Source organism: Chelmon rostratus, chromosome 6, assembly GCF_017976325.1.
Source record: "Chelmon rostratus isolate fCheRos1 chromosome 6, fCheRos1.pri, whole genome shotgun sequence".
Lineage (NCBI taxonomy): Eukaryota > Metazoa > Chordata > Actinopteri > Chaetodontiformes > Chaetodontidae > Chelmon > Chelmon rostratus.
In genome coordinates, this window is record NC_055663.1 from 19,462,444 (window position 1) to 19,490,239 (window position 27,796).

The 27,796-nt window shown below is 41.5% G+C and overlaps 1 protein-coding gene across 1 annotated transcript; it reads right to left on the bottom strand.

The window, feature by feature from the left end:
- Positions 1-1,356: 1,356 nt before the first annotated feature.
- LOC121608181 (LHFPL tetraspan subfamily member 3 protein-like) lies at positions 1,357-27,260 on the bottom strand. Its single transcript, XM_041939354.1, has 4 exons — positions 26,461-27,260; positions 5,875-6,111; positions 3,867-3,893; positions 1,357-2,765 (listed from the first exon to the last, which is right to left on the bottom strand). Exons 1-3 carry the CDS (start codon positions 26,885-26,887, stop codon positions 3,877-3,879), a joined length of 681 nt encoding a protein of 226 aa, XP_041795288.1. The 5' UTR covers positions 26,888-27,260; the 3' UTR covers positions 1,357-2,765; positions 3,867-3,876.
- Positions 27,261-27,796: the final 536 nt, after the last annotated feature.

The window sequence follows — 27,796 nt, forward strand, 5'->3', positions numbered from 1 at the left end:
GTGTGAGGACACTGACGAACTCTGATGTTGTAACAATAAATAATGCAAGTGAGCTGGAATTTTCATCATCTTTTTGCAAGAACGTGAGCCAGAGCTCTACTCCCTTCTGAAATTTTCACAGGTACCCATTGGTATCATGATTCATTTTGTCATGGGTTTATCCTACTAACTGTAGGAAAAAAACTGTATTAATACATAACTGTTTGTACCACAAAGGAGCAGATAAGTAACAATTAACCTGCCAATTCACTCAGTGTGCCATAATGAAATGCAGTAAAACAAAATGAAGTTATTCCCCAAAGGACTCTCATGAAGACTGTGAACTGCACACAGCTTTTAACTACTGACACTTTTCTAGTCGTCTGTTTTCTGGTCTTTCGTTGCTTTTTTGCCTTAAAGCATCAGCTGTAAACAGTGAATGTGGTATCTTCTTATTTTCCCCCATGTTTCTCTCCCCCACAGCATTCTTTTCCTCATGGTGGTCCAAACATGTGACTTGGATAAAAAGCTATTGTGAATTGTGAGCTAGAGGTTAATCTTTCATAATCTCAGAGAAATGTTGTCTCTCAAAGAAACGTTTTCTTGAAATATGAGGTGAGAACTGTGGCTAAATTTAAACTCTGACTTTTGAACGTGATCATGAAAATTTAAGGTACCATTAAAATATATATATTTTTTAGATTTTTTAAAAATTATTTTTTGTATATCCTGTTTTTTTTAATTGATAAACACACTGAAAATGACCTTTAAGTCTAAATTAGGTTACATATAAAGTGTATTTTTAATAAACAATCATACTAATAATGCTATAATCAAATAATATATCAAAACCTTATCACTGTTAAGCATGAAAGTTTATTTATTCTTGACCCTGAAAATATAGTTTGATAAAACAATTTCAACTGTCTATATAATGTGGTCTTCATCAGTGGGTGAGTGAGCTTGTAACATATCCAGCTCCATGATAAATGAACAAACTCCATCCATTTATAAAGACTGTGTGATAATGGTGGATTACTTAAAAATGGTCCACCCAGTGACTACAGTTGTTTCCCGTCATGCCCACGTCTTGCTGATATCATGTCCAAAGTTTTCAATGCAGGGTTTCTGTTATAAACGTGTAGTCTCCAATCAATAGCTAAAATTTTCTCAGAGCTCTTTCCAGAGCTACAGAAGTCAAAATACAGCTGTTTCAACTGAAGTAATCTGATTTCCATGTGTAAAATCAATGGAGTGTCCCTTAAACAAAAATAAACCTTTGTCAAAATGAACAAAAAAACACAAGAGCGTTTTACAGTGAAAACCTTTATTAAGTGTTCATATATTCTTAAAGGAATCCCTTTAATTGCTCTAAGTTAATCACCTTCTCCATATTTGCTAATTGTTTGGTATCTATAGAATATCTATTTACACAGGAACATATCCACAGGTGAGGCTGGGACAGACCTTACTGATCCATTACCACTGGAGTTCACTCCAGTCACTATACACAATACTGCAACCGCATCATGTTACCCTGTATGTCCCAACAAAACAAAGCGGGAAAGAGAGTCGGAAACAGAAAGAGAGAGAGCTGAAGACAAAGACGGAGATGGACAGATTTAGCTACACAACTGGACAATTGTGTGTGAGGCTGGCATATTGGTTCACTAGCCCAACAGACATGACACACTCACACCAACATTCACATACATGCATGCACTCGCATTCGCTCACACACACCCACAGGCTTCCCAACACACACACACAGAAGCACACTCACACAGCAGCTATGAGTCCTGCAGCACACAGTCCTAATAGCCCCCATCACAGTGTAGATATGACAGACTATAAAACCTTAGATTTCTTCTCAAACTGAAGCGCTGTGCAAAGTTGGCTAGCAGGGAATTGAATGGATTTAGGTAAAATTCCTAGAACATCTTTAATATTCACTGTACATACTTTGTAATACAAGTTTTTTCTCTTTTGGGTGATAATATTCTTATAAAACAGTCTTAAATATCTTTTTTCTAGTAAATGAAGAGGAACAAAGGGGCGTATGAGCAAAAAAGAAGAAACTAAAACGTTAATTTCATTGTCAAACCTTACATATGAAACACAATAGATTTACATCAGCCCGATATATATCTGAAAATGAGCAGTTTCTTCTTTTCACAAATAAAACATGACACACACACATTCTGACGGTGGTACACACGGCTAAGTGTTAACATAGTTTAATACTTGTAATTACAGAGTTTGTGGATGTGTTTGAATGTACTGTATGTGCGTGTGTTACAGAGTTGTGTTTGTGCATATGAGGTGTGAGGCGGCGCTTGTGTGTGTGTGTGTGTGTGTGTGTGTGTGTGTGTGTGTGTGTGTACAGTATGTGTGTTTGTGTCTGTGCTCGTAGGGCAGGTGTACAATGTCAACCCTGTGCCTTCTCAGGTAGGTAGTGGGTAGTCCATATACTTCTTGATGGGATAACAGTCTCTGCCCCTGTCATGGTCTATGCAATGTTGTGCAAGGGTCAGCTCTGTAGACACACTGGGATAAAAGTGCATTGGGCTCCATCTAAGTGCTGGGGATGATGATTTGGGGATTGCAAGCAAGATGGATGGACATCAAGGGGAGGTTCGCTGGGTTTTTTGGCAGGTAGATGTGATAGGCAGGCTGGCTGGTTCCACAGTATTCCTCTCCTTCAGAGACCTGGATTGCCTCCCTCCTTTAAGCTGATGTTGAGGGACTGGTACTTCATGAAAACGGACACATGGAAATTCAGGAACCTGAAAGAAAGAAAAATAAAAAGATGGCATGTTTGTGAATGCTGAAGGCAGCAGTGGAAAGTGAATAAGAATGCAAATGCACTGTAATTTTTGGTTTCTGAAATACAGCACACTGTTAAAGTTTAAAACAGTAGTTCCCAACATTTATGGTTTGTGACCTCCCACAAAAGAGCAGTATTTTTGGGGGGCTTCTCGTCATGTTTCAGACTATGAGTCGTTTGCAAACCAACAAAAGAGTGATTCCCCATATGAACTTCTCAGGTGGTTTTATTGAAATAACTGTTCAAGGCCCAAATAGGTGAAACAGTCCCATATATCAGAAAAAAGCTTGAAATGTGAATACAAATTTCTATGGCAGAACATTTTTCTTCTTTCTAACCTCATTAATCATCTGTCAGGTTCATACTGTGACCTGTTGGAGCGGGCCTGACACCCAGCTGACTACAGCTACAACAGTAAAATGCTACTTACACATGACCTCATCAGCATTAACAATTTAAATAATGTCACATGTAATAATACATCAGTCAAGAGCTACTTTTCTCTGGATTGGGTACTTTGGATTGGGTATTTTACTTTTGTAGAATTTTGAATGAAGCACCTTTACTTGTCATGGAGTTTTACAGTCTTGTATTAGTACTTTCAATTAAGTAAAGTGTCTGTGTACTTCTTCCACCGCTGATATTGAGGTATTTGTACTTCCCTTGAGCATTTCTATTTTATTCTACTTTATGCTACATTTCAGTAGCATTTCAATATTCTGCTTTTTCTCCACTGTGTTTACTTGACAGTTGTAGTTACTAGTTACTTCATAGATTAGGTTTTATTTATATTATTATATATTCAGTGCTACCTTCGCTTACATAAGCATCTGGGTGAAGTGGGTTCCAGGAGGCAAAGAGTGCGGAATAGTGTAAATTGTTTATGCTCTGAATAATTAATTTACATTGCATTTGCGCTGCTGTACTGCGCACTGGGACACAAATGACATTTCATGGCTGTCAGATATTAAAGATCACATTGCGCATGCTTACATAAGGAGCAGCAGCTCTCTGTCATTTGATAGATCAACGTATATGTATATGTTTTGTCCTTACTTACCTACATTTGATTAGGCGTTGCCTCCCTCTGCAAACACAGAAACACAGAGAAAAATATAAAAGTGCTAAAGCATGGTTCTCAAGGTCATTCTATTAATAGTCTCCCATGTTCACACATTGCTAAATGCATGCATCCTTCACTGGGACTGGTTGTGTTGCACAAAAACACCAGTAGATGGCACCAGGGATGAGTTAAATGGTAAAACACTGTTGAGCTGTAATGAATTACCCTTGCATGGTAGACTCTCCAGAGCCCTAAACTAAAGAGCAGTTTCATCACACTGCGCAGAGAGGCTGTTTAATGCCTGCTAAAGATACTGACAATCCCATTCAAGTTTACTCCTCTTTCATCTTTATCTCACACTGTATTTGTCATTTGAAAGTCACCATAGTTTGAGGAAATAGGCATTGCAAACATCTATTTTACTCTGTAGAGGATGATTAAACATGGCGCCATGAGGACATTACAGGTGTATTGTTTCTCATAATATGAAATCACCTCTTGCCTGTTTTAAATATCTTCCTTTTCTCTCCTTCATTCTCATTCTTTCCCCCCACTTTTGTTTAATGGGTTGCTGGTTGTCCATCTGGTTCCATTACAAACTGCAGGGCATGAGCATAGTAATCCCATTTCCCACTGGGAGATATACCTCGATCCAGGCCTTTTCACACTAAGTCACATGTAGACGTGTGATAGTGATGTAGAATTACATACAGTATGCATGGACACCAGTGCATAGGCCAGGCCATTTCCATGATTAAATCATGGAAGTGGAGTCTGGCAGACATCCCTACTGTCCTTTGATCATTGCACAGCAAAGTTCAGATATGTAACTTGCAAGAAAGTTATGATTAGATAATACTGAAAATGTAATTTAAGGATGTTAAAAACCACTTAAGCGGATGACCAGGAAGGCGGCTTGTTGTCTAGTTGAATCCTCAACTTCATAAGCCACTTCATAGCCCTAAACAGCAGTTGCTAATTTTGTAACAGTGCATACAAAGTGGAACGGTAAAATAATAGTAAAAAATTAAATGCAAAAGCAAAATAATAATAAAAAAACCGGTCTAACTTCACTTAACTCCCTTTTAGAAGACACCATGATCATGACTGACGTATTTTATTTGAGATGTTATTTTCTGGCTTGTGGGCAACAATTGGGTGCTTATTAAGGGGTTAAAATTAGTGCACATGGTTGCTGATTTCTTTTTGAAGCACATGAAACCCATTATTCAAAAGCAGGCTCATGCAGTCCTTTTGGTCGTGTTCAAATTCTTTCATAGCTTCCTAAATTTAGTTTTGTTTTTAATAGAGGCTGCATCAAAAGCTCATTACATCAAAACTTTGGCTTTAAATACAAGAGCATACCAAATGCGATCCTTTTATGAATTCAGCTCATGCAATCTGTTTGCCAGACTATGTTTTATCACTACCTTAATGAGTGCACACTTTCTATTTTCAGTCTGGTGGAAAGTCACATGGCTTGTGAAAAATGAGGAGCCTGTTCTTAAAGGTAAATTCAAAGTATTCTCGTTTACTTTAAGTGTATGCTTCTGCCAGCACGCTGTTGCACAAATTGCATTTAGAATGTACTTTTTCACTGGAACCACTGTTCAAAAAAAAAAAGAAAAAGAAAAAAGATTCCACATCAGTGACTCCCAGATTTATAACCCATTACCCCAAAGATGTAAAATAATGAAATAGTTTAGGGGAATCACTTCCCACTTCTAGCTTTTCCTGTAAATGTGATAATTGTTGAGAAATATCTAAGATTTCACTTAACCCATAAAATAAAAATATGGATTCTGTGAAAAGGGTAGCCTAATGGTGCATCCTGGCAAACAGCAGTCCTGTTCAAGTTTTCTTAAGTAAGGCACTAAATCCAACCATGCTCTTGGAGTGCTACTCTGAACCTGGCTCTGACTTCCAGTGCAGTGCACAAATGAAGAGTAAATTTCCCAAGGGAAATCAATAAAATATCACATTTTCACATTGAGTAGGTGCTCACCCTTGCTCTCAGCCAGCAGCTCTTCTGTCATGAGTCCATCCTGCCGGTTCCCCAGGACGAAGGCCAGGAAGGAGAGGATGAGAGCGTCCAGGATGCCCATAATAGCCAAGATGTAGGCCCAGCGCACCGAGCAGGCCCCCAGGCTGTATTTGTCTGTCTGCTCTCCGCACATCCGCCGGACCTCGTCGCTGTCCCAACCATCAGGATAGATCATACAGCCGAGCACCAGACAGACACCTAGTGCGAGGCAGAGAGGGGAGGAAGGGAGACGTTAGGAGGGACAGTGTGTGACAGTGAGGGAGAAAGAGCGATAAAGAGGAACAAAAGGTATAAGCAGAACAAAATGAGTTCGGGGAAAAGTGCGGGGTAATAAATGAGGCCAGGGATAATGAGATTTTGTGGGGCAAATGAGAGATAAAGAAGAAGAATGATCATTTCAAGTGCTTTAAAAATCTCTACCCTCATGCTCTCCTCTGTGGAGATTTTGCTGTGTTTCTATTGCATTTATCCCATTGATTTTCATTCCCTCCCTTAGGCGGGAAATAAGCGCCTAGACTCAATGAGTCTAGATGAGGAGCAGTAAAAACAGCAGTAAACAACCACAGCAACACTCATAGCCAGACACAATAGCAGCGAGGGATTCAGAGTGTGGTAATAATATGAATTGTCCTGAAAAAAACGGCCGGTAATTCGTCACATTTGCAAAGTTTACTCGTATTGTTACACAACTTCAACGCCTCTCTCCCTCTTAGATTGTAAATAGTGGTAATATTAGATTTTAACTGGCTGCTCCTCATTCTCAGTTGTTGCCTAAAGGGTAAAATCTCTCTAATCTTCAACTTGTCTTCAGTTTAAAAGAGACTCTTCTCTGAGGTGATGCTGTGGCAGAGCAGACAAAGACAAACCGAAGCCCATGCACAGTCTTGCAGCCTCCGCCCCCCCCCCCCCCCTCTTTGGATTTTAACTACGCACTCCTCATTCTTGGTTTTTGCCCGAGGGGTAAAATCTTTCTCATCTTCAATTTGGATGAGATTCTCCTCTGGGGTGATTTTGCTGCAGAACAGCGGCAGACCTGGAAAAAGAAGCTGACTGCACAATTATCCAGAGTGCATTGCCCATTAATAATAAAACACACACCGCACTTTTTTAACCCCAAAACACTTGCTTGCAATGTTTCCTCCCTGAATGCTGCTTGTTCGTGCATCTAACTTTAGGTTTTTGAACATTATTCTAGTTTGCTACCCTTGTTTAATCTGCAAGTTTTGTGTGTGCGTTTATGTGTCCACCTTTTATATGTAATTGTCGTTTTTTTTATCTTCTCTCTGGCTTCTCCACAGTCTTACAACCAAAAGCCCCCCTCTCATATGCATACGCAAGCTGCCCACACATACGCATTAAAGTGCTCACACACTGCAGTTTGTTACAGAAGTGCTGCAGTCTTTACCAGCGCTGAAAGACTTCAGGGGGTGTTGAGAGACGTTTCAGATAGAGCAAGTGAGTAAGAGGCAGATTACAGAGCAATATATGCTGCAGACAAACTGCAGACCTAACAGAGCAGAGCATCCCCCGGACTCCTCCTCTGGCTCTGACTGTCATAAGAAATTCATATGCACACAGAGGTTCAGAGAGCAAGGACTGATTCAGACTCATATAGACGGATGGATGAGTACTGCAATGAACTATTCTGTTTCAGTCATTTCTCTGCCATTTGGCACAGGAAATATTCCTTTACATCACTTAATAGCTATGTGAGCAAACAGCATGTGATTAAGCAACGGAAATCAGTGTCATACACTGTAGCAGTACCACAAGGGTTGTACTACGACTCTGGTTTTATGAATGATGAGTACATTTTGCAGTCTCCAGGCAGCAGCAATGAATCAAGAGACAGGCTCTTTTCACTCAAGCAAGACTTTACTCGGCCTTGATAAGGCATCACTGTGACCCATGTCACTCAGCCCACCTGAGCGCTATCAGCAGTGCAGCATCACAGTCTGTCAAACATCCTCTGGAGTCTCCATGATTCAGCTCCTGAGCATCACTGAGGCCTTGGTGTAGAATTGTGAGACAGTGCAGACGGTGAACAGGTCCACTTCTTCCAGCATCGCATGAAACCAAACCTGCATAATCTGTCCTGTCATAATCACCTCCTGCTAACAAGTCTCCAATGTCCCTCGTACACTGATAACGACAGCAGCCTGCTGTGGCCACAGAGGCCGCAGAGCAGGCCCTGCCTCGACACTACATTAACACGAATGTGGCAGTGTCGGCGAACCAAAACCACCTTTAAGTCCTCTCTGGAAAGTGGCTCTGGGCAAACTGGAGTAACTCCAGCTCCGGTACAGAAGACAGTCCTCATGTTTCCCTCAGTGTCTCTCTGTTTTGTTCAGCAATGCAAGGTGCTTGACAAACAGATACAGATACCTCAGAGGGCGAGTTTGACATGGTCAGTGCAGAAGAAAGGAGGCAGAGCCGCCTCTGTGTGTCCTTGACGTGGACAGAAAATGTATATTGTATGTCAGACTCTGTGAGACTTACAAACCCAAAAACCAACGGTAGCCAATTGCCGATTTTATTTGCCTAGTTCACCAGCTTGTTGCTAAATGTATCTGACTGCTGTTTGGTGCTGAGCAGGTAACTTACAGTGAGATCCTCTGTAGGTTCATCACAGTTGACACTGCTTCACATGTCATTTGATACACTGATATTGTAAAAGTGTGATCACAGCCTTTTTAAATATCATGCCACATTGACAATACGTGTTTTCACTTTAACATGTTATCTGTTGGATTGGTGTGTTTTCATCCAGAAACGAATCAAATCAAGTGTGAGGGCTTGCTTTCACAGCAGTGAGGACCCTTGCATGTTCAGACTTGGTTGGGCTTATTGCTTTATTCTTTGATGCTGCCTGGAAAAAAAAAGAAAAAGAGAACTAGTATGAACTGTATAAATAAATTGCAATAAAATAAATTGCAATTATAACACTGCTCTTGAACAGGGAGCTGTCCGTCCTGACACGGTGCTGAAAAGCTGAACTCATCAGTCAGTGGTCACTTTATCTGGTGACCTAAGAGGACAGCTGTCCATAAATTTGCTAAGTGTTCCTCCATTAGGATTTTATGGAATGGGCAATCATAAATAGCGGTGCACTGATGTAACTTTTTCACCTCGGGACAAGAATGAGACCCTGCCAACTGTGCTGCATGAACGCTGGGTATATCATGAGAGTTTATGTAACAGGTTTCACTTAACAGAGGGAAGAGTGCCATGGAAGACCAAATAACATTTGATATTCTATGAGTCAATACGCATTGCTATTCTCTCTCCCTCATGATGCATTTACTACAAAGGTAACAAAAGCTTTTCCAGATCCTTCTGGGTGTCTCCTGCCCGCCTTTGGCTCGATTCAACGGCATCATGAATATTACATTGAGGCTCAGGAGGAGAGGGGAGGCGCACCGAGCTCCGGAGCAGGTGAGGGAGAAGGAGGATGCAGAAAAAATAGAATAAAAGAGGTGTACACTGACGAATGCTGATCGCATCGAGGGAGGGAGACCAAAGAGAACAAGAGCTACAAGAGTGGTGAAATATCTGTGACTCTGTCACTGCTGAACACTAAAATCTCTCTCCAAAGCCTGCCTCTGCAGATGAACATCTCTGAGGGATGCACTGGCGAGGATTATACCAACAGAGGGTGCCACATATGCCGCTCCTGTTTCCAGAAACAGCTTGTGGTTAGAGGAGGAGCACATGTCCCCTTCATACAGTGTAACAGTAAGCCCGCAGTCAACTAATCCATAACCACACAACACAACCCAGCAGGCCTATCACAGCATCCGCTTACATAATGAGGGGCTTAATCAAAATTCACAAAGAAGAAACACAAACTACTGCGCCTTGTACACCAGGTTAATAATACCAAAGGAAGAAGGAGGGGTTCACAAGCAGCATCACATTCCTGTTTAAACATGTCACATGTCATCTTGTGCTACAGAGCATTAATTCAAATATTATCAGGCACATACTGTACAGTGAATGTACAGAAATCAATGCAAGTCAATAGTAAATGGACTTAAAGGTATTAGAGAAAGTATTTAGCAAAAACCATGCAACACTGTGGCAGCAGTGATATGGCAGTTTTCTTGTGTGGTGTCTTTCTTATTATATCTTTTTCTTAACATGACAACATGTCTTCATATCATTATAGCACAGCTGAAACTGAGTTAAATGAAAACTAATAAAAAATATATAAAACAGCCATCATGGTTTTAAGTCAGTTCCTCCCTTTCAGGAACTTCCATATAAAAATCTATTATTTTTAACCAAAATCACCTATTCTTACGATAGCAATTCATATTCCCCTGACTCTGGCTGCATACGTGTTTGTGTGTACATTTAATCATGAAATTGTTTAAGACACTTATCAGGAAAAAATCTTGTTATTTGCTTCATACAAAAAATGGGAACACCTCAAGTCCCCCATTTAGCTTTTATGATATTAGCACTTAACAAATGCTTCATAACACAATATAATGTAGCTGTAAGCAGATGTGTGTTTATTAATGTACATGGCAACAACTATAACTAGAATTTCATAACTGTAGTGGAGGCTGGCTTATAAACAGACAATGAATGATAATACCACACAGTTGTGATGCATAAAACATGTCTTCATAGGAGAAGGTATACTTGTTGACTAATACTGCACATTAATAAACTCTTAAAAATGAACTTATAGCTGCTTAAAAGTACCTTATAGAATATAAAAAACACTTATTAAAAAATACAATAAAAACAGGGGGACTTAAAGTAAAGTGCTACCAAAAAAGAACGATCTCATTATCGGTTGGCTGGCTTCGCCCACTCGCTCTGCATTGGAGGAGAACTGCAGTAATAAGTGGCGCGCTCCACATCCTGGCAACAGAAATAACAGCACACCTGACAGAATGCAGCTGTCAGTCGGAGCAGAGACGAGATATTAACTGACGGCATTATCCTACCCTTTCAGCTTTGCCCTTCTCCCCGTCTCTCCGCTGCATGTCTCTGGAGAGCAGCAGACAGGCGCAGAGCGCGAGCAGAGGCGGATTATGAGGCAGGGTGAGGCAGAGACACACAGGGAGAGGAAGGGGAGAGGTGGTGAGAGACAGAGCCCATGCGGGGTGCCACGCTCCAGCCCCGTGTGAGGCCGCCAGCAAGTACCCAGCACCGCACTCACGTCATGAGCACTGGCTACCATATGCTGGAGGCCCCTCGGCGGAGCTATTCTCAGCATTTACTCATTTCTGTTTTTTCCACACACGCACACACACACACACCGTTAGTCTCCTTTCTCTCCCTGGGAACACCTGGATCATGCGAGTGGAAAACGGGACTGAGAAATGGTTGTTGGCTAACAGCGGCTTATGTAAGACACCGTAGGTAGGGCAGATTAGGTGTGAACAGCGCTACAGGATAGTCTGAGGGCAGACGGGCAGATGGTGCAGAACGGTATGATGGCAGTAGATTTGTCAGAAGCACATTGGCTCATCTTTCCAAAGAGGCTACAAATCCAAATCCATCGATACTGAGAGAATCCCATTGCCTCCTGCAATCTCTGCCTGTCGCTTGCAAGTGGTGTGAATGACTGGAGGTCCAATTTGACCTCCAAAGAGGCAGCTTAATTGGATTTGTGTGTCTGGTTTGCAGACAAAGAAAAATAAACCATATATACAGCATACTGCATTTGAAAGACTATAGGGTTTAATCTACCTCCACAGAGTCTGGCTCATGTTTCACTGTGTCTTCAGTGTTTCAGCATGTCATTGATTGCACCGGGTGTCAGATGGGAACACACAGTTATTTGTTTTTCCTGCTCTTGCCATCGCTTTACACATCTGCGGCACATCGAAGCAGCCATGAAAAGGGATTCACATTTTTTAACTCCCACAGCCCTTTGTGGATCCCATTTTCTCCTCTCCTCATTTAAATAGCTGTGACAAACTGAATTATGCATACACACATCCCAAACTGCTCTATCTCACGCTGCATATGGATCCAGTTCTAACAGAAACACACACACATGCACAGGCACATAGCATGTTGCCCACCGGTCAACATGCCCACCATTTGTGTAAAATATACGCAGTGTCTTAAGTGCTGAACATCGTTTTGTCACTTCTCCCTGTGACACATCTTGGTGCTGATGAATAAGTCAGCCTCTCTGTTGAGCGAGCCCACGGCTGGCAAAGTGGCATTTAAGGTAAAAACTAAAAGTCAGCTCCAAAAAGAGAAAAAACAGGCGCACAGACTCTGGGAAGAGCTTTGAGTGTTTATCCCGTTGGGGCTTCGCATGAATATGCATAGGTGAGTTTGCTTTAATGTAATAGCTAATGTTACACTCCCACAGGTGAAATAGTGACCTGAATGTGGGCAAAATCTTCACTAGTTCAGTTCAAAGGCTTCCTTCTACAGTCTTTTATGCTTCTTTTTTTTTTTTTTTTTTGCTGACGGAAACGCAGACAACGCAAGAAGAGACAGAAAAAGACAGCAACATTATTACTCACATCCAAAAAGAACAAAGTAACAGCTTGTGATTGTTCTTCACTGGCTAGTAATGTGATCCACAACCCCTACAGACATGGTTCATCCCTGATGCTCGTTGTCAGCGTGAAGCTCCAGGCGGAGTGAGATTCCTGCCAGTGCTGAGGCACAGTGTGACAGTGTGGCTGCGTGCTTGGATGACTCACGCTGCTCAGGCTGGAGACAAGCAGCCCGAACACCACGCTGTGGGAGAGAGGTGGGAGCGGAATCAGTAGCCTAAAGTTTCAAGGACCAAACGAATTGGCTCCGCATGTTTTACCGGTTTGACGTCAAACTGCGTGTGTGTTTTACATTTCTGCAGACCTTTTCTAAAAGCATGCTGGATGTTGGAGATTTCTGCAAGCCAAGCACTTGAATGCACCAACAGGTATGAGTTTCCAAAACACTGCCTACTCAGGAATGCATTATAATACCATGCAATGACTGGGGAAAAAATAAAGCTGGCTAAATATTTCACTGTGTGCAAGCAGATTTTTACACCATACTGGCAGTATGTATTGAGTAGTACTGAGTTGAAACTGCTGGTTTAATGGGAAGTTAGTCTAAAAATGGAAGCTGTCCTCTCGCTGGAGGCAACCAGTACAAAGAAGAGACACACATCCTTTTCTTCATCTGCAAACAGCTTCGGTTGGAGAGCTCTTGAACGAGTCCCTCCTGCAGAGCTCTTCAGTGTTTGTCCTGGAAGACGTGTGTTAATATTTGTTGCTCCATTCTGCTCCCACACACCACTGTTCTGGATAAGGGCCGAGTCGGTGTGGTTTGACCATATGCAGGTCTATTTGTACACTCTATTAAATTTAAGGCTCTTTTTTATGCTTAATAAATGATCTTTATTGGAAATCACCAATATATCTCTGTGTTTTGGAACATGATAGAGATAAAAACAGCATTAAATATTATTAGTATCACATAACCTAAAGACTTAAGCAACTATATTCTTATCAAAGATTTAATTTTTGTCTACTGTCCAAGTCTTAAATGACCTGTTAATCAATTTAGGAGTGACTGCAGGTTCTATCTCTGTGTATTTAGGTGTCGTATTTCCCTGAATGTCTGTTAAAACCAAAACACATTCAGCACAGTCGGAGAGGAAGGCTCGGAAAGAGTGTCCACCACTAACAGAGGAAACATTTTGTCAGAGCAGACAGAATAGTAGCAGAAAGGTTTATGGCCACTGTGTTGCCAAGATGGCCACAGAAACATACTGTCATGTTCGATGTTATACGCAATATTTCATGCGGCTGAATATGATTATCTGCCACAATCCAAAAGGATTTCATTTTACAATGTGAGCCTGTGGAAGTCTGACACCTGTGTTATGTCCCAACATGCGTCACAGGCTCATTTACAGGGGAATCAATGGCGTCAGTCCAAGTCACTTTTCAGACGTTGAAATCTATCAAGATCAAGATTCAAGATTCAAGATTCAAGATCGTCTTTATTGTCACTGAGCATAACATGTCAATGAAATTTGCATTGCAACCCCCATGTTAGAAACAATAAGAAAGATAAGAATGATAATAAAATAAAATAAAGATACTAAAATAAAATAAACTAACATGCAGATAAAAATATACGTAAATGCAATAAAAATATACCAGAAATGAAAATATACTAAGACAATAAGAATATACTAAAACAATAAACAATAAAATATACCAACAGCCGCTGACACATTTTTAGATGTTCTGGTCAGTGATTGGCCTTCCTGGTTCACCTACAGCCAAGTCCAGCCAGTCCAGGCTCTACAACAGTGTGGGCAGCATCCCCCTCATCCCGCTGGACAATTAAGATTTCTCTCTGGCTCCAAAGATGAGCGCATGGCTAAAAAAGAAAGATGACCCAAGACTATGACAATGATATGCCATAATTGCATCCAGATAAATGGGGCTATTAAGAGTGCATGATAGTGGGAATAAATGGAGTGTGAAAATGTGTCACTACTTAGGTCTGCTTCATGGCCCAGACGTATGCGGTCAAAAGAGAACAAAGGAAGAGGTTTATAAATGTGGGGATAGTGCTATTATAGAAGCAGCTTATTGTGTTGCTTTTAGAATATGTGCCGGTTTTGCGGCTGTAAAAGACAAAATAATGAGAAATACACAGAAGTTCGGGTGTCATAGTTTCACACAGCACAGACAGGAGATGAACGTTCGTTTTGACAGCTGGCTGGACACAAATTTAAAACAGTACTCTAAAAAATATTTCCAAAGTGTCAAGCATACGGTGGAAAGTGGAGCAAGAGAAACTTTTAAAACTCACTCCAGCTATCTCCCCTGGAAGATGAGGAACATGCTTCTTGAGATGAGCTGTCTACAGTCCAAATCTATTTCTGCTTCAGTTGCTGGCAAAACTCAGCGGTTGCTAGAGGGGAGCAAGGAGCTTCCAGGCATCCTCTGCATCCCGCTCCATCAACATCTTCAGCAATTTTCTGCACAAGGGGCACATAATGCCCACAGCTTACCTACCAATTCAATTCAAAAGATTAGAGGAGCAAGAAATGGCTTGTTTCATCAGATCATCTCTGTACTGTGCCAGGACAAGTCTTGGAAAAACTTTTTAACCATCTTGCAATGCTGCAAATAATCTTCCCACATGGACATATTGCATATTATAGCATACCTGTAGGCTGCAGGAAGCGCGCTGACTTTTACAACAGGGAATAAAACGCAACTAGAAGGAGATCTTTAGAAACATCATTTTGAGTACAGATTCATAACAAGCCTGATGTATGAATAATAAAAAAAGAGACTGGAAAAGACACTTCTCAGGAGAGGGTGAAATGTCTCCATCACCACCCACACACTAATACTACAAATCGTCCAGTCAATCAATCAATTAAAAAGCAGTTGGACTAGAATGCACCAGCTAAGTTATTCCTGATTTCTTAGTAACTACTAACTAGTTTCAAACTGGTGTTTTGGTAAAATGCACCAATAAAAAGACATTTCCAGTACCGTGTAAGTCGCTAAACAATTGCTAGATACATCTGCATCTCCAAACACACAGTTTTAGGAGAATCAGTAATAAGATACTTGGTCAAATATGTGAAGATCTTTTCTTCAGAGTCATTCATACAGGTTAGAATAAGCAGGGAAAATCAGATCGAGCTAATCTAGCTGACGTAACTGGAAACGTACAAATAACTATTTTTCCAAATCAACAAACAGAATTACAGTGACTGACACCTAAATTGGCACGTTAGTTGGTTTTATGTGAAAATTGTGGATAGCAGATGAACGGTTTAAGATCGAGCGTCACCTGACAGTTAAAGCAATGTGAGCTCGCTTTTCATCGTAGTGACTGTAACGTTTCTAATATAAACTGAAGAAACTTGGATTCATCAAAATTAGTTATTTGTTAACTACGTGTGGGTCTTCTACCTACTGTCTAACTAAGACAATATACGTGTAGCTTACAGACAGGAGTGTTGCTGCCCTCTGGTGGTTGGGAGTATTAATAACTCTTATTACTACAATGATAACATTTGACAGCTGTCTTGTCCCACACAGCGACACGACAATAATATAGCTATGTGCACATTAATAAGAGAATTTAAGTGGACATTTAAATGAAAGACAAAAATTAGTTTTTTTATGCAGCACTGGGGTAAGTAATTCAAATACTTTTGAGAGAAAAAACAAGTAACTGTAACTACTTACAATTTTTCAGCAACGTCAATAACGCTGATTATTAGCAAGCTAGCATTAGTTAGTTAGTTAGTTAGTTAGTTAGTTAGCCAACCTGTCTATGTATCTGTCTGTCTCATTGTGTCTTTGGAGTTAATGATCAGTGACTTGTCATCTTTAAAATCTTTTTTATTTTAAATGCATACTTTGGCCAAATGCTGTATATTCAGTGTGTGCTCTGACCCAGTGAGGCGGCCTCTCATTATTGCACATTGATTAAAGTTGGTGTTAGAAAGGAGAGCAGACTGCCTACAGATGAAGCAGGACACGCAGGAGGAGGGACACAGTGTGCTTTGAAATTACTGAGTGATTATACTCAAGTGAAGGTTGACACAGGAGTGAGACATGTGCCTCTATATTAATAAATGCAGCACTTCAGGTTGAACCTGAGGTGCAGATGTGGAGGTAGAGGGTGGGGGGGAGTCAGGAGTGCAGAGTAAACCGCAGTGTGCAGAGCAGGAGGGAGTCAGGCTGGGGTGGAGGGCTTATGTAACAGGTTCAGATGCAGCCTGTACCTCCACAGAGGATAAAGACTGGCAAGGGCAAAGGGGATCAAAAGAGACCTTTGAATGCTCTGTGAAAAATACTGACTGGACCACAAGCTCAGGGAAGATGGAGGCAAACAGCCACGGCTTATGCAGGACTGTTCGCTCTCAGCCAGCAGTAAACATAAGGATTTTACAGCTGGGACAGACGGAGGTAGTGCAGCACAGAGTAAACCAATGAGCAAAATTAAAAATTAAATGGAACTAAAAATACAAGATTTCATAAATGCTCCCTCCAGCCACCACTTCCAAACAAATCAGAGCTTAAGACTGAGTCACAAACTATGAAGAAAGAAATGAATTACTGTACTTCTATATGTTTTGCATATGTAGTGGTAAAAGCAGCAACGCTTAAAAATCAAATTATGTAATTATTAGCCACAAAAATATACTTAAAGTAACAAAAGTTAAAGTACTCATGATGCAGAACGGCCCCTTTCAGTGACATATCACCATATTATTGGAACATTATTATTGCTGTTTTAGTTGTAGTTTATAGTTTAGTTTATAACTGTGTTGAACAAAAAGAAGTGGAATAAAAAGTACCTTGCCATCTGACATGTAGGGGAATAGAGGTATAAATTAGCACCAAATGGAAATATCGATGTACAAGTACCTCATGATGGTACTTAAGTACAGCACTTGAGTAGCGTACTGAGTTAGTTCATACATGCACTTGTGCTGTACTGTTAGAACAGCATGGAAAGTTTTTTCATGGGTCACAGTGTCCTTGCTGTCCCACCTCATCGTTCCCTCGGTGGAATAAATCAGCAGCCTCCCCCCACCTGAGCTCTGGCCCGAGCCAGGCCACTTGTGAGATCACAGGGATTAACTCTGGCAAATCTATAGCCCACACCCTGCAGGGCTGCAGGGACACAAAACACAGCGGAGTCACGATGATGACTTGGCTGGCATTTAGAGTTTTTGTATTCCAGTGCTACACTCACGCTCCCCAGGTGTGGGCTAATGAATTAGTATTGATTTGTTTTGTTCAATGCCGCGGGCCTCCCTGGTGGGGCATAGAGCCACCGCAGGGGGGTGAGGATGACCAGAGGAAAAATATGGAGTGAAACTTGGGCCTTGACCACACATACATATTTTGCAAAATGCACATGTTCCTCTCAGCCTCGTTCACGCGAAAACGCAGCTTTAGGTCACTAAAACCATCCAAAGTGCAAATTAGTGGTTTTTGTGTGTCCATGGGGACGTTAAATGGAGAGTTTTGGAAACGATGTCATCCCCTCAATTCATGCATGCCCAAACTGAGCACGCTTTGTGTAATGAACATGCAACAATGGCAACTACTGGTTGTTTTACATTTTGCTAGCACTGCTATGACTTGTGCCAGAAAAGTGTTAAATAACAACAAATAAATAAATAAATAGCTGCTATCGTTTGTGTTTTCAAGTTACTAGCGCAAAAAGAAAATAAGCTCACTATGCTTGCTCAGAATGCTCTTCTCTGGTATTTGATGTATTGTTGATGTAGGCTTTATCGCCACCTACTGGCCTGCCATGCTTGTTGGAGCGTTTGATATCGTTATTATGTTTCCATGTTTATGAAGATATTTTGTAAACCGATGATCGTGTTGACAAAATTTTAAAAAATATCCATATAAATGTGGTACAATGTAAGTTGAATAAAGATGATGTTTGTACGGAAAATATCAAGTTTGCTGATGCTATAGTGCTGACTTATTTCACTAAAATTCAGCCTGCATCCTTTTTTTTTATCAGTTGCTCCCACTATCATTGTTAATGATTGATAAAAACTGTGGGGTGGGGTGGCATGGACATTTTTCTGCAAGGGTGCAAACCAGCAAAATTAAGAACCACTGAATTAAACCAACCGTTCTGCACTCACAAATAAGCATTAAACCAACAAAATATGGATTACAGGAATAGCAGCACATGGCCATCCCTGAAATATCTTGCTGTGCTGGAAAGATCTGTGTACAGTACGAACATGTAAAAAACTATGTGTGTGTTCAATATGTGTCATGGTGTGTGTTTGTGTGTGTGTGTGTGTGTGTGTGTGTGTGTGTAGACATCCACCATCCATCCTTTCCTCCTGCTGTCCACCATCAGCAGGACTGTGAGCTGCATGGATGATGGTTCCCTTATGCCTCCCGCTGGCTATAATTAGGTGGTTCAACTAGCTGTATGTGTTTCTTAATTACAAAAACACTGGAGTGGAAGGGCGTTGATTTGAAAAAAGATGAGGAAAATGGGTAAAAAAGCAAGATAGGTTGTGCAATTGTGCAAGAAAACAGGTGGAATAGGAGAGACGGGTTAAACCAGCGAAGGAGAGTCACGGCCATGAGTTTGTTCTCTAGGGATCATCCCTATCTCACCTTTAAATGTTGAGCCGCCTGCTGCGAAGGTGCCATGTGTGGATTAGCGCACAAGGCAGCGTTGTGCATCCAGCTGATTTGATTCAGAAAAGGTTGTGGGTCAGCACATTCACTTTCAGCGCTGCTCTGAAAAGACCCAGTGAGAATACAGATCGGCTCTGAAATTATCCCGAACCAGCTGCCATCACTTCTCTTTACCACCTGACCGCCAGTGTCGTGTACCCCAGGCAGCCAGGGTGGATTGCAGCCAAAGAGCCTATTTAGGATTTGAGAACAACTCTGCAGGGGATTAATATTTGTGATGCTTCAAAATCTCTGGTCTTGTTTGTTATGTCAGTTGCATCAATATGAGCCCAGTTTCCTGTTTTTTCACAGGTGTTTCAGACTCAAAAGCACTGCCGCACCTTATAACAGCAGACAGCACTCTCCCATGTTGTTTCACTATCACAGATCTGCCCCACTGGGTATCTGACTTGATGTGCTGTGGAGAGACATTACTTCTTGCTCTGTACGTTGCCGCAGCAGCTAGACTGACAGGACACATCACACTGTTTGTAACATGGTGATGATAACCGGCAGCCCCCAAACTGTCACATACTGCTGTAAAATAACAAAAAGGTCCGAGGTAAAATTAACCTTCTGCCACAGGCTGCAGTTTGGACGCTTCAGTGTTGCATTTATGAAGGTTTCAGGTAAGTCTACTTCACATTCATACATTCAAATGAATTCAGACTGCATAGACTGTACAGAGAGGAGGTGCATACTTACGAAGACAGGCCACAATAATATATTCCTCAGATCAGGGGTGTAATTTGGATACTGTCAGGCCACAAAAAGTAAAATTTCTATTTACCGAAAATGAAAAATGTGAATTGACAGTGTTGATCAGTCACTGTTTTTTATCTCCTGCTATCCATCCCATTGACATTACCCCCGTTATTGCTCTCTAGAATTAAGAGGCAGGTGTGTCTGTGACTAACTCAACTACATGTTTCTGTATACCTTCCAGGAATACCATCTAGCAGAAAGGGTTTGCAAAGTACTATTTACATTATTTTGTCTGAAAACATGGCTTAAGTTTTATGAACTACTTGATGTACAAGTTGCTCTGCAGCAATTGAATGACACGTAGATTCAAAAAAGGAAATATGAATTTAAGTTAAAGGATGCCAGTATGACATTATTAAATTAACCATATTAGCTAACCTAACTCTAACTAACATTGATTTTTCACACTTCACTTACAAATTATTTCAACGTGCAATATCTTATCAATATTTATTGGTCAGCTGGGGGTGGCACAACAACCTGTTAACCTAATATTGACATATTCTCACCTTATAAAGGTGGCAAACATGGTAGCAAATAATTGCTCATGGACACAAACAGTACATATGGGACATATGTACTGTTAAAGTACATAGAGTACATACTCGCATTTATTTGGAGTCAATCAATATTCACTCTCATGTTTGCTCTGTTTTTGGTCTCCACCAGCTCCCAAGAGAAATACCTGGCTATTTAGCTGGTAAACGCTAAACTAGGTTCACCAGGTAGTCACTAACTTTATAAAAATATTAATTTAATGCCTTTAAGTAGCAGCAGTCTAGATGTGTCGGCATTTTGTAAAATCTCAAAACAAGAACTTTCCTTTGCTGCATTAACTTGGTTTTTCAAAGTACTTCAATAAGTCAAACCAAATTAAAGGGAACTGAACTACGGATGAATAATAATTCACTGGCACTGATAGAGCAGCACAATATTAACTTAAATCTTTAGGGTAAAAATCTTTAGCAAGAAATGGCTTGAACTCAATGTGACATGCAGTTAAGATGCAGAAGGTCATTCGAGGCTGAATGACACAAAAGCTGCAAAACTCTGTCAAACAAAGTTGATACAACTTGTTTGTTTTGTTTATTACTTTGGATCAAGGCAATTAGGGACAAAGCTTAACAGCACTTTATCAAATTAAAGTCAACTATTTTGTGCGCTGTTTTGATTATTTTAATAGAATTTTTGTTAATTTATATGCAAATTTTTTGCTATAAAGTAATGTTGTTTGGGGTTGGCAGCTTGAGGAAGTTGCTTTTCAACAGAGATGCATGTGGCCAAAAAAGTTAATTAAATCCTGGGCAGGGATGGTCATGTATTAGGATGCAGACAAAGGATGTGCATCTATTATGTCTACGGAACTGTGCGTATTGAATGTTGCTGTGAAGCAACGTGAAGCAGGCACACATACACGCACAAACACAGCAAGGTAAGAGTAACAGAATTAGCCTTTTTCTCTGTCAAGCACTAATCTGCTTTTAAAGGCCTGATAGGTATCCAGACAAAAGTGCTCATTTGCAGCATTAACTCTGGAGAGCTGAAGCACACAAGCCTGGTCCTGCTGCAGTGAAAAGTGCAGCTCGATGACAGCCGCTCTCATGCCGAGCTCCAACACTTTCCACCTCTGCATTCAACTAGGCTTTAATGCTTCTTTCAGAACAAGCCTCTCAATAGAGCTAACGGACCAATGGGAGGGAGAGGCAGCCGCAGAGAAACACAGATAATGATGCAGAGAGAAGGAAACAGATGACCCAAAGGATCAGTGTGTCTTCTCTGAGCGCTGTTGTCTGATTTGTTTTCTGTCTGCCTTCTGTATCTCTCTCTGACCTCATGCCACTCTCTCATTTGTCATCTCTCCCACTTATTTTTCTCTTTATTGTCATCTCTGTTTGCTCTTTATCTCGCCACTGTCCTTTCTCTCCGCCGCCAGGCAATAAGAGTTTAAAGTTTGAATGTGTTGATCCCAGTGGTGGAGGAAGTATTCGGATCCTTTACTTAATTAAAAGTATTAATACCACACTCTCAAAACACTCCATTACAAGTATAGGTTTTGTATTTAAAATCTTACTTATGTAAAAGTATGTAAGTATAATCAGGAAAACGTAGTTTAAAGCATTACATTACTCATGCCGGAAAATGGCTGCTGTGACTGATATGTTATTATATATTCAATAGACTTTAAAATATATTAAAATCATTGAAAGGAAGAGCAAAAAATCCTCACATTTGCCAAGTTGGAGCCACAAAATGTTTTTCATTCAATTTTTTCAGAAACTGTAAAAACTTTCAATTGTAAAGTGACTATTAATTAAAGCTGTAAGATAAATGTATTGAGTAAAAGTGCAATATTCCTTTTAGAAATATAAAGTGGCATGAAAACAAAATGCTCAAATAAAGCACAAGTTGATCTATTGTTAACTAAAGTCAGTTTTAACTGATTGCTTGAAGGCTGTATTTTTCTGCAGCACCATACTGGTACATACACTCCTACATGTATTCACTCAGAAATTCCATATATATACAATGTAAAGAATATATAGTGGAACTGTACTTTTTCTGTATTTACAATGAGACTGCATCCAGATAAAAAAGTCTTTCATGAGTCCCACTAACAATAGTGTAATAGCTCTTTTTCACAGTTTGACTTGTCACAGTGCAAAAAGCACAGGTGATACTAAAAACATTAACGATGGCTCTATCTACTCAGGTACCCCAGTTAATCATGACCCTGAAACCAATGTGGCTTTACACCTGTGCTTTTCCTGTGGTGATATGTTTGTATGTCTTCTGTGAAAAAGGTCTGCTCTCCTGAAATGAAATTATTCCTTAAAAGGTTTTATGATTATACAATTAAATAAAGTTTAAATCCTTCACTCCATTAAAGAAGACACACTGAAAACTGTGAAAAATGGTCCTCTAATGACACACAAGAAGTGTGTCTATTTCACGGTGGATGCGAATGTGGTATAAGCACAGAAGCTACATGTGGTGGATCACATGGCGATCAGAAATAGAGTTGCCAAAAACAGCTCATTAGACAAATGTTTATATTATGTATACATATACTTCAGCTTATCATCAGAGGACGCGATGCAAGTGCTGCAATCTGAACGGCCATCCCTAAAGTATTAACCAAAGACTTCAAAGAAGAGGCAGAGGATGCTTCTGAATGCGATTTTTGCCATTTTGAATTCTAAAGCAAATCTTTTCTTTCCTAATTATTTCAGGAAAAAACAAGAAACCAGGCCCTCACAAACAGAACGGACCAAACAATAAACAAAAAGAGGGAAAAACAGAATTCTGACCTGTAAGTAAATACAGTCCTTTGAAAACAGTTCAGTCTGTATCTTTCCAAATACGCCACCCCCAGTCTGCAAATTTGTTCTGCTGACTTTACAAAGCTTACGACTGTAAGCGTATGACTCATATGTTTTTGAGAAGAAACAATGTCCTCAAATATAGAAAAAGGCTACCAGCCCACATAACGGAGTAAGTAGACAGGGTATAAAACGGCAAAGTAATTATCATTGACCTCCCAGTCTTCTTAGTTAATTGGCGTGCAGACCCCTGAAGAACTGCAGCTACAGGACAGAAAGAGAGAGATGAAAGGCACACACTGTACTCGCTGAAACACGTTCACGGAGAGAAGGGAAGGGGAAAGAGGAGAGATGAGGAGCGAGAGGACAGACAAGAAAAGGTATGAAAGGAGAGTGGAAATGGAGATACGGTGAGGTCAGAACGATCAAGCGAAACGAGCCGAGGTGCACAGAAGGGTGAAATTGTGTGAAGGTAGCAGAAAGAGATAAGGTAAAGGAGCTCGTGCATCATGTACCTCGCTGCGCTCAGCTCAGCGGAAAAAACACACGCTTACATCTGCATGCTGTGGACTTGAGCAGATGCACAGACCGAAATAGCGCTGGTGAGGAAAGTGAAGGGAGGATAGAAGTCCATCTAGGGCAGGATGGACGCTGGCGCATTTCTGCACTCAACTTTGGCTGAGGTAGACATTTTGAGAGATCTAATGTGTCCTGGTGGTTTGCCTTCTCATCAAACATTCAGCCTTTTTACCTGGGCTTTACAGACAGCACTCTTCCTGGAGATGGCTAGAGATGTGTGTGTAGCGTGTTTGTGTGTGCGCTCTCACAGACTGATTCACCGGAGAGGAGCTCTGTGCAACGGCGTGAATTTGTTATGTGTTGTAAAGTGTTTATCCACGACCTTCTGACCTCTGCCCAAGGGGACTTGTGAAAGCTGCAGCAAGAGTGGCTTACAGCATATCACTTCAATTGCATATACGTAGCCAATACAGTATGGCCTTGATACGGAGTTAGAGTATCTGAATAGCCCTGTTACTCAATGAGGCATGTCACTGTTATATGCTGTGTTTTTTCCCCATAAATCTGAACCAAAGATGAGAAACAAGCTCTAAAATGTAGCCTTGCAGAGAGAAAACAAGGAGGCCGATGGGTGACAACAAGCTACGGCTGCCCCACTGTGTCAGTTTCAGTTTCCTTTACTGGCATGAGATATGACATATATTTGTGCAACAAAAAGGTTTCAAGAAGGAAAATAGTGGATAAAGACAATGATTTCTCACTCCTGCGTCTCTTTCTCTTGCACACACACACACACACAAACCTTCTGGCCTGCCATTTATCACTATTATATTGATGATATGTACCTCCCTATCAAAACATCAGCTGACAGTAAGGGGCCCATTACAGATGCCTGTGGGCCACCTGTCCTCCACAGGGCTAGTCAGGGAAGGCAGCGTGAGTTTAACCTTCAGCTAAGTGTAATGAAGTTTGACAGTGCTAAGCAGCCAGGCTCGCTCATTAGGCATCCCTGTGCCAGCTTGCCGTGGTCAGGGTCTCTCCTCTTGGCTTTCTCTTTCATCTCTTAGCTGCGGAAGCACAAAGCCCGGCGGTCTGCTCATTAGACAGGCCTATTGCATTAATTCAGCCCAACCTAACACACAGGGCTGGAGCTGGTCCAAATAATCCTAGCCATTTGCGTTTGTTTTGCGAACAGGATCTCCGGCTGCTTCGACCACTGGTACAGCTGAGCCGTGTTTGGCAACTCCTTTCAGATGATGGAGGCCTCCACTCACACCGGATGACATTCGCCCGCAGTTACAGTGACAAAACGCTGGCGGCAGCTGAACCACTGACCTCTGCAACATTTTAAACACCCTCAACACCCCTAACTCCACCAAACAAACACATACACACCTGTGGGCTGCAGGTCACATCATATGTGGCTGCATTGTAGCCACACCTCTAACACCAGCATCATCATGTAATTAAGAAAAAAAAAGTCTGATTTGTAAGTTCATCATGTTTGAATCAGTTTTTTATATCAATAATACTATGAAGCCACATTACAGGCTTATTATATCCAATCACACTGGACCATCATTTTTGACCAATAATAAGAAGAGATATATGCTTTTCAGAGGTTTAAGCTGCATACATGTGCACTTATGTTAAGGCGACTTATTATGCTAAAAAACATAGATGCATGGTGACAAATTAGCATCAAGGTACCAGTGTCTCTGTTATGTTATATAAAGCAAAGACTGATTTCATTTTAAAGGTACAAAACAAAGTTCCTTATGTAAACAAAAGAGCCGCTCGCAACCCAATTCAAAACACAGGATTGGAACTACAAATGCACTGATCCAGCCATTTTATTCCTGATACCGAGCCCGATACCTTAACTCAGGGTGCCTGTAGATACCAAGTACCAGTCCAAAACCAGTGCTCTCCAACACCTCACCGTGTGGAACTCACTGGGATCATTTTTATAGGGTGACACGTAACCAGGAATCACTGAAAACTGTGAAAAATGATCCTCTAATGACATTTGAATAAAATGACGACACTGACATGCGTTTGGTCACTTCATGGCCAATAGCTGATGTGCTTGTCAGTATCGGGCCAATAATGATCACATCAGATGAGTTCATCCCGACGTGGGACCTGCTACCACTCCCAAATTCACTGACACACATATAAACACAAGGAGGCAACTCCAAGTTATTAATTTCCTCAGCAGCTGATGGCTTGTTCATATAAGTAATGTTAATAAAAGCTAATGTATTACAGATTTTATTAAGATATTTAGAAATACAGTGTAGTAAGCTGAGAAATGCTTCATATCTGTAGTGGTCAATAAGTAACGGACTGACTGACAGTTAGGTAGTAATGTCCATCATTTCCTCAGCAACACTTCAGTACCACGGACAGCACAGAGCAGTGTTGGCTGACGGCTCCAGGAGAGATCCTGCACACTGTCTACTTATCTTCACTTTGGGTGCTCCCACTGACACTTAATTTATCTAATCAACTGATCGATCAAATTCAAATCCATACCAGTGTTTGGGAGTTTAAGGTTCAGGGAAAAGGACCCTAAACAGAAAGAAATTAAGCCCCTGAGAAACTGATTTGATTGATAAAAGATTGTTGTAGATAACAGAGGGAAGTATTCACATTTATACATGCTCTGACTTCATGTTGTGAATACATTGACAATAAACTATCCTCTAAGCCCCCTCCTAGGACCCCTCCAGCCCCTGGACCCCACTTACCTGATGCTGCTTGCATCCAGCCGCAGATCTTGTACACGGTGGAGGTGCTGAGGAGGAAGAAGAGACTGAAGCAGCCGATGCAGGTGACAACCAGCATCATGGACATTCCAATGAAGAAGGAAGCGGCCTTGAACGCACCCGAGGGGATAGCGGAGAACTCGGTGAAGCTACCCTGGCAGGCCAGCTCTCTGGAGAGTCCGTCTCCGACGCAGTAGTGAAAAAGGCCGAAATAGCCGGCCTGCGGCGTATCCACGCCATCCCCGATCCAATAGGGCTGTGAGAAGATGGTCACGTTAACAATACCGAAGAGGATAGTGAAGATGGCCCATAAAAGTCCGATGACACGGGAGTTGCGGACGTAATTGGTCTGGTACAATTTCGCAGCTTCTGCAGATGGTAGCATTGATGCGGCAGATCCAGGTATCATTTTATGCAATCCCGAAGACTAAATGAACGCTGCGATCCGTCCGAGCGCACAGCGAGGACTTAACATTTATCACACAAACCGTCTCACGGAATCAGAGCCCGGAACAGGGAGAACGATCTATGCCCGTGGAACTGCAACACAGCAACATCTGTCAGGCGATCAACTCATGACGTCGCATCCGAAAGCCAGGTAGTGAACCAAGTGAGGAGCTACGGCGGAGTGCTCGAACCCTGGATATGGCCGATAACTCGGAAAACTCAACGATTATAGGAGCAGAAGCAGCTGCCCTCCCTCTTGCTCCGTGTGGCCGTCAGACGTGCACATCGCTGCCGCGCCGTGCCGCTCGCCGATGCCCTTGGAAAGCCTCGAAAAACCACCGAGCGAGGAAGAAATTTATTATTCACGCCGACCTCGGCTGCACAAACGATGCGCCCGTATATGTCAGCCTAAATATAAACAGCAACAGCCTATGACAAGCAGGTTGCAGCCGTTTATAGCTCTGAATGAGGTCGCATCCAGTAACACATTATAGGCTTGTACTTACAAATTAATGCAGCCTACCATAATAACCATTCAGAAAATACGACGGCCCCCTTCAGGATCGTTAAACGGGGATTTATTCTCCGGTTTATGACAGCATCACCGGGCTGCTGGGAGTCAGAGAGGGAGGGGCGCAGACGGCAGACGCAGCGCGTAATGCGCGCGTCTATCCGTGCGAACACCTTCTGGTCGACGCTGCGTCAACATCCATTGAACTGACGAAATATCGGATCTTAAATGTGCTGCAGAAATAAACGAGTTGAGTGCAATCTGATTTTTTTCTTTATTTTTTTAACAGGGCAGCAATTTCCGCCTAAATCTCTTGCGAGTCGTCCTGCTCGTCAAGAGTACCTCCGGTGTTGACACTGC

Excerpts from the sequence above, each read along its gene's own strand:
- LOC121608181 (XM_041939354.1), bottom strand. The coding sequence starts at position 26,887 with ATGATACCTGGATCTGCCGCATCAATGCTACCATCTGCAGAAGCTGCG. Across the intron at positions 6,112-26,460 it reads CTGGATGCAAGCAGCATCAG|GTGTCTGTCTGGTGCTCGGC; the intron begins GTAAGTGGGGTC and ends GCCTCGCACTAG.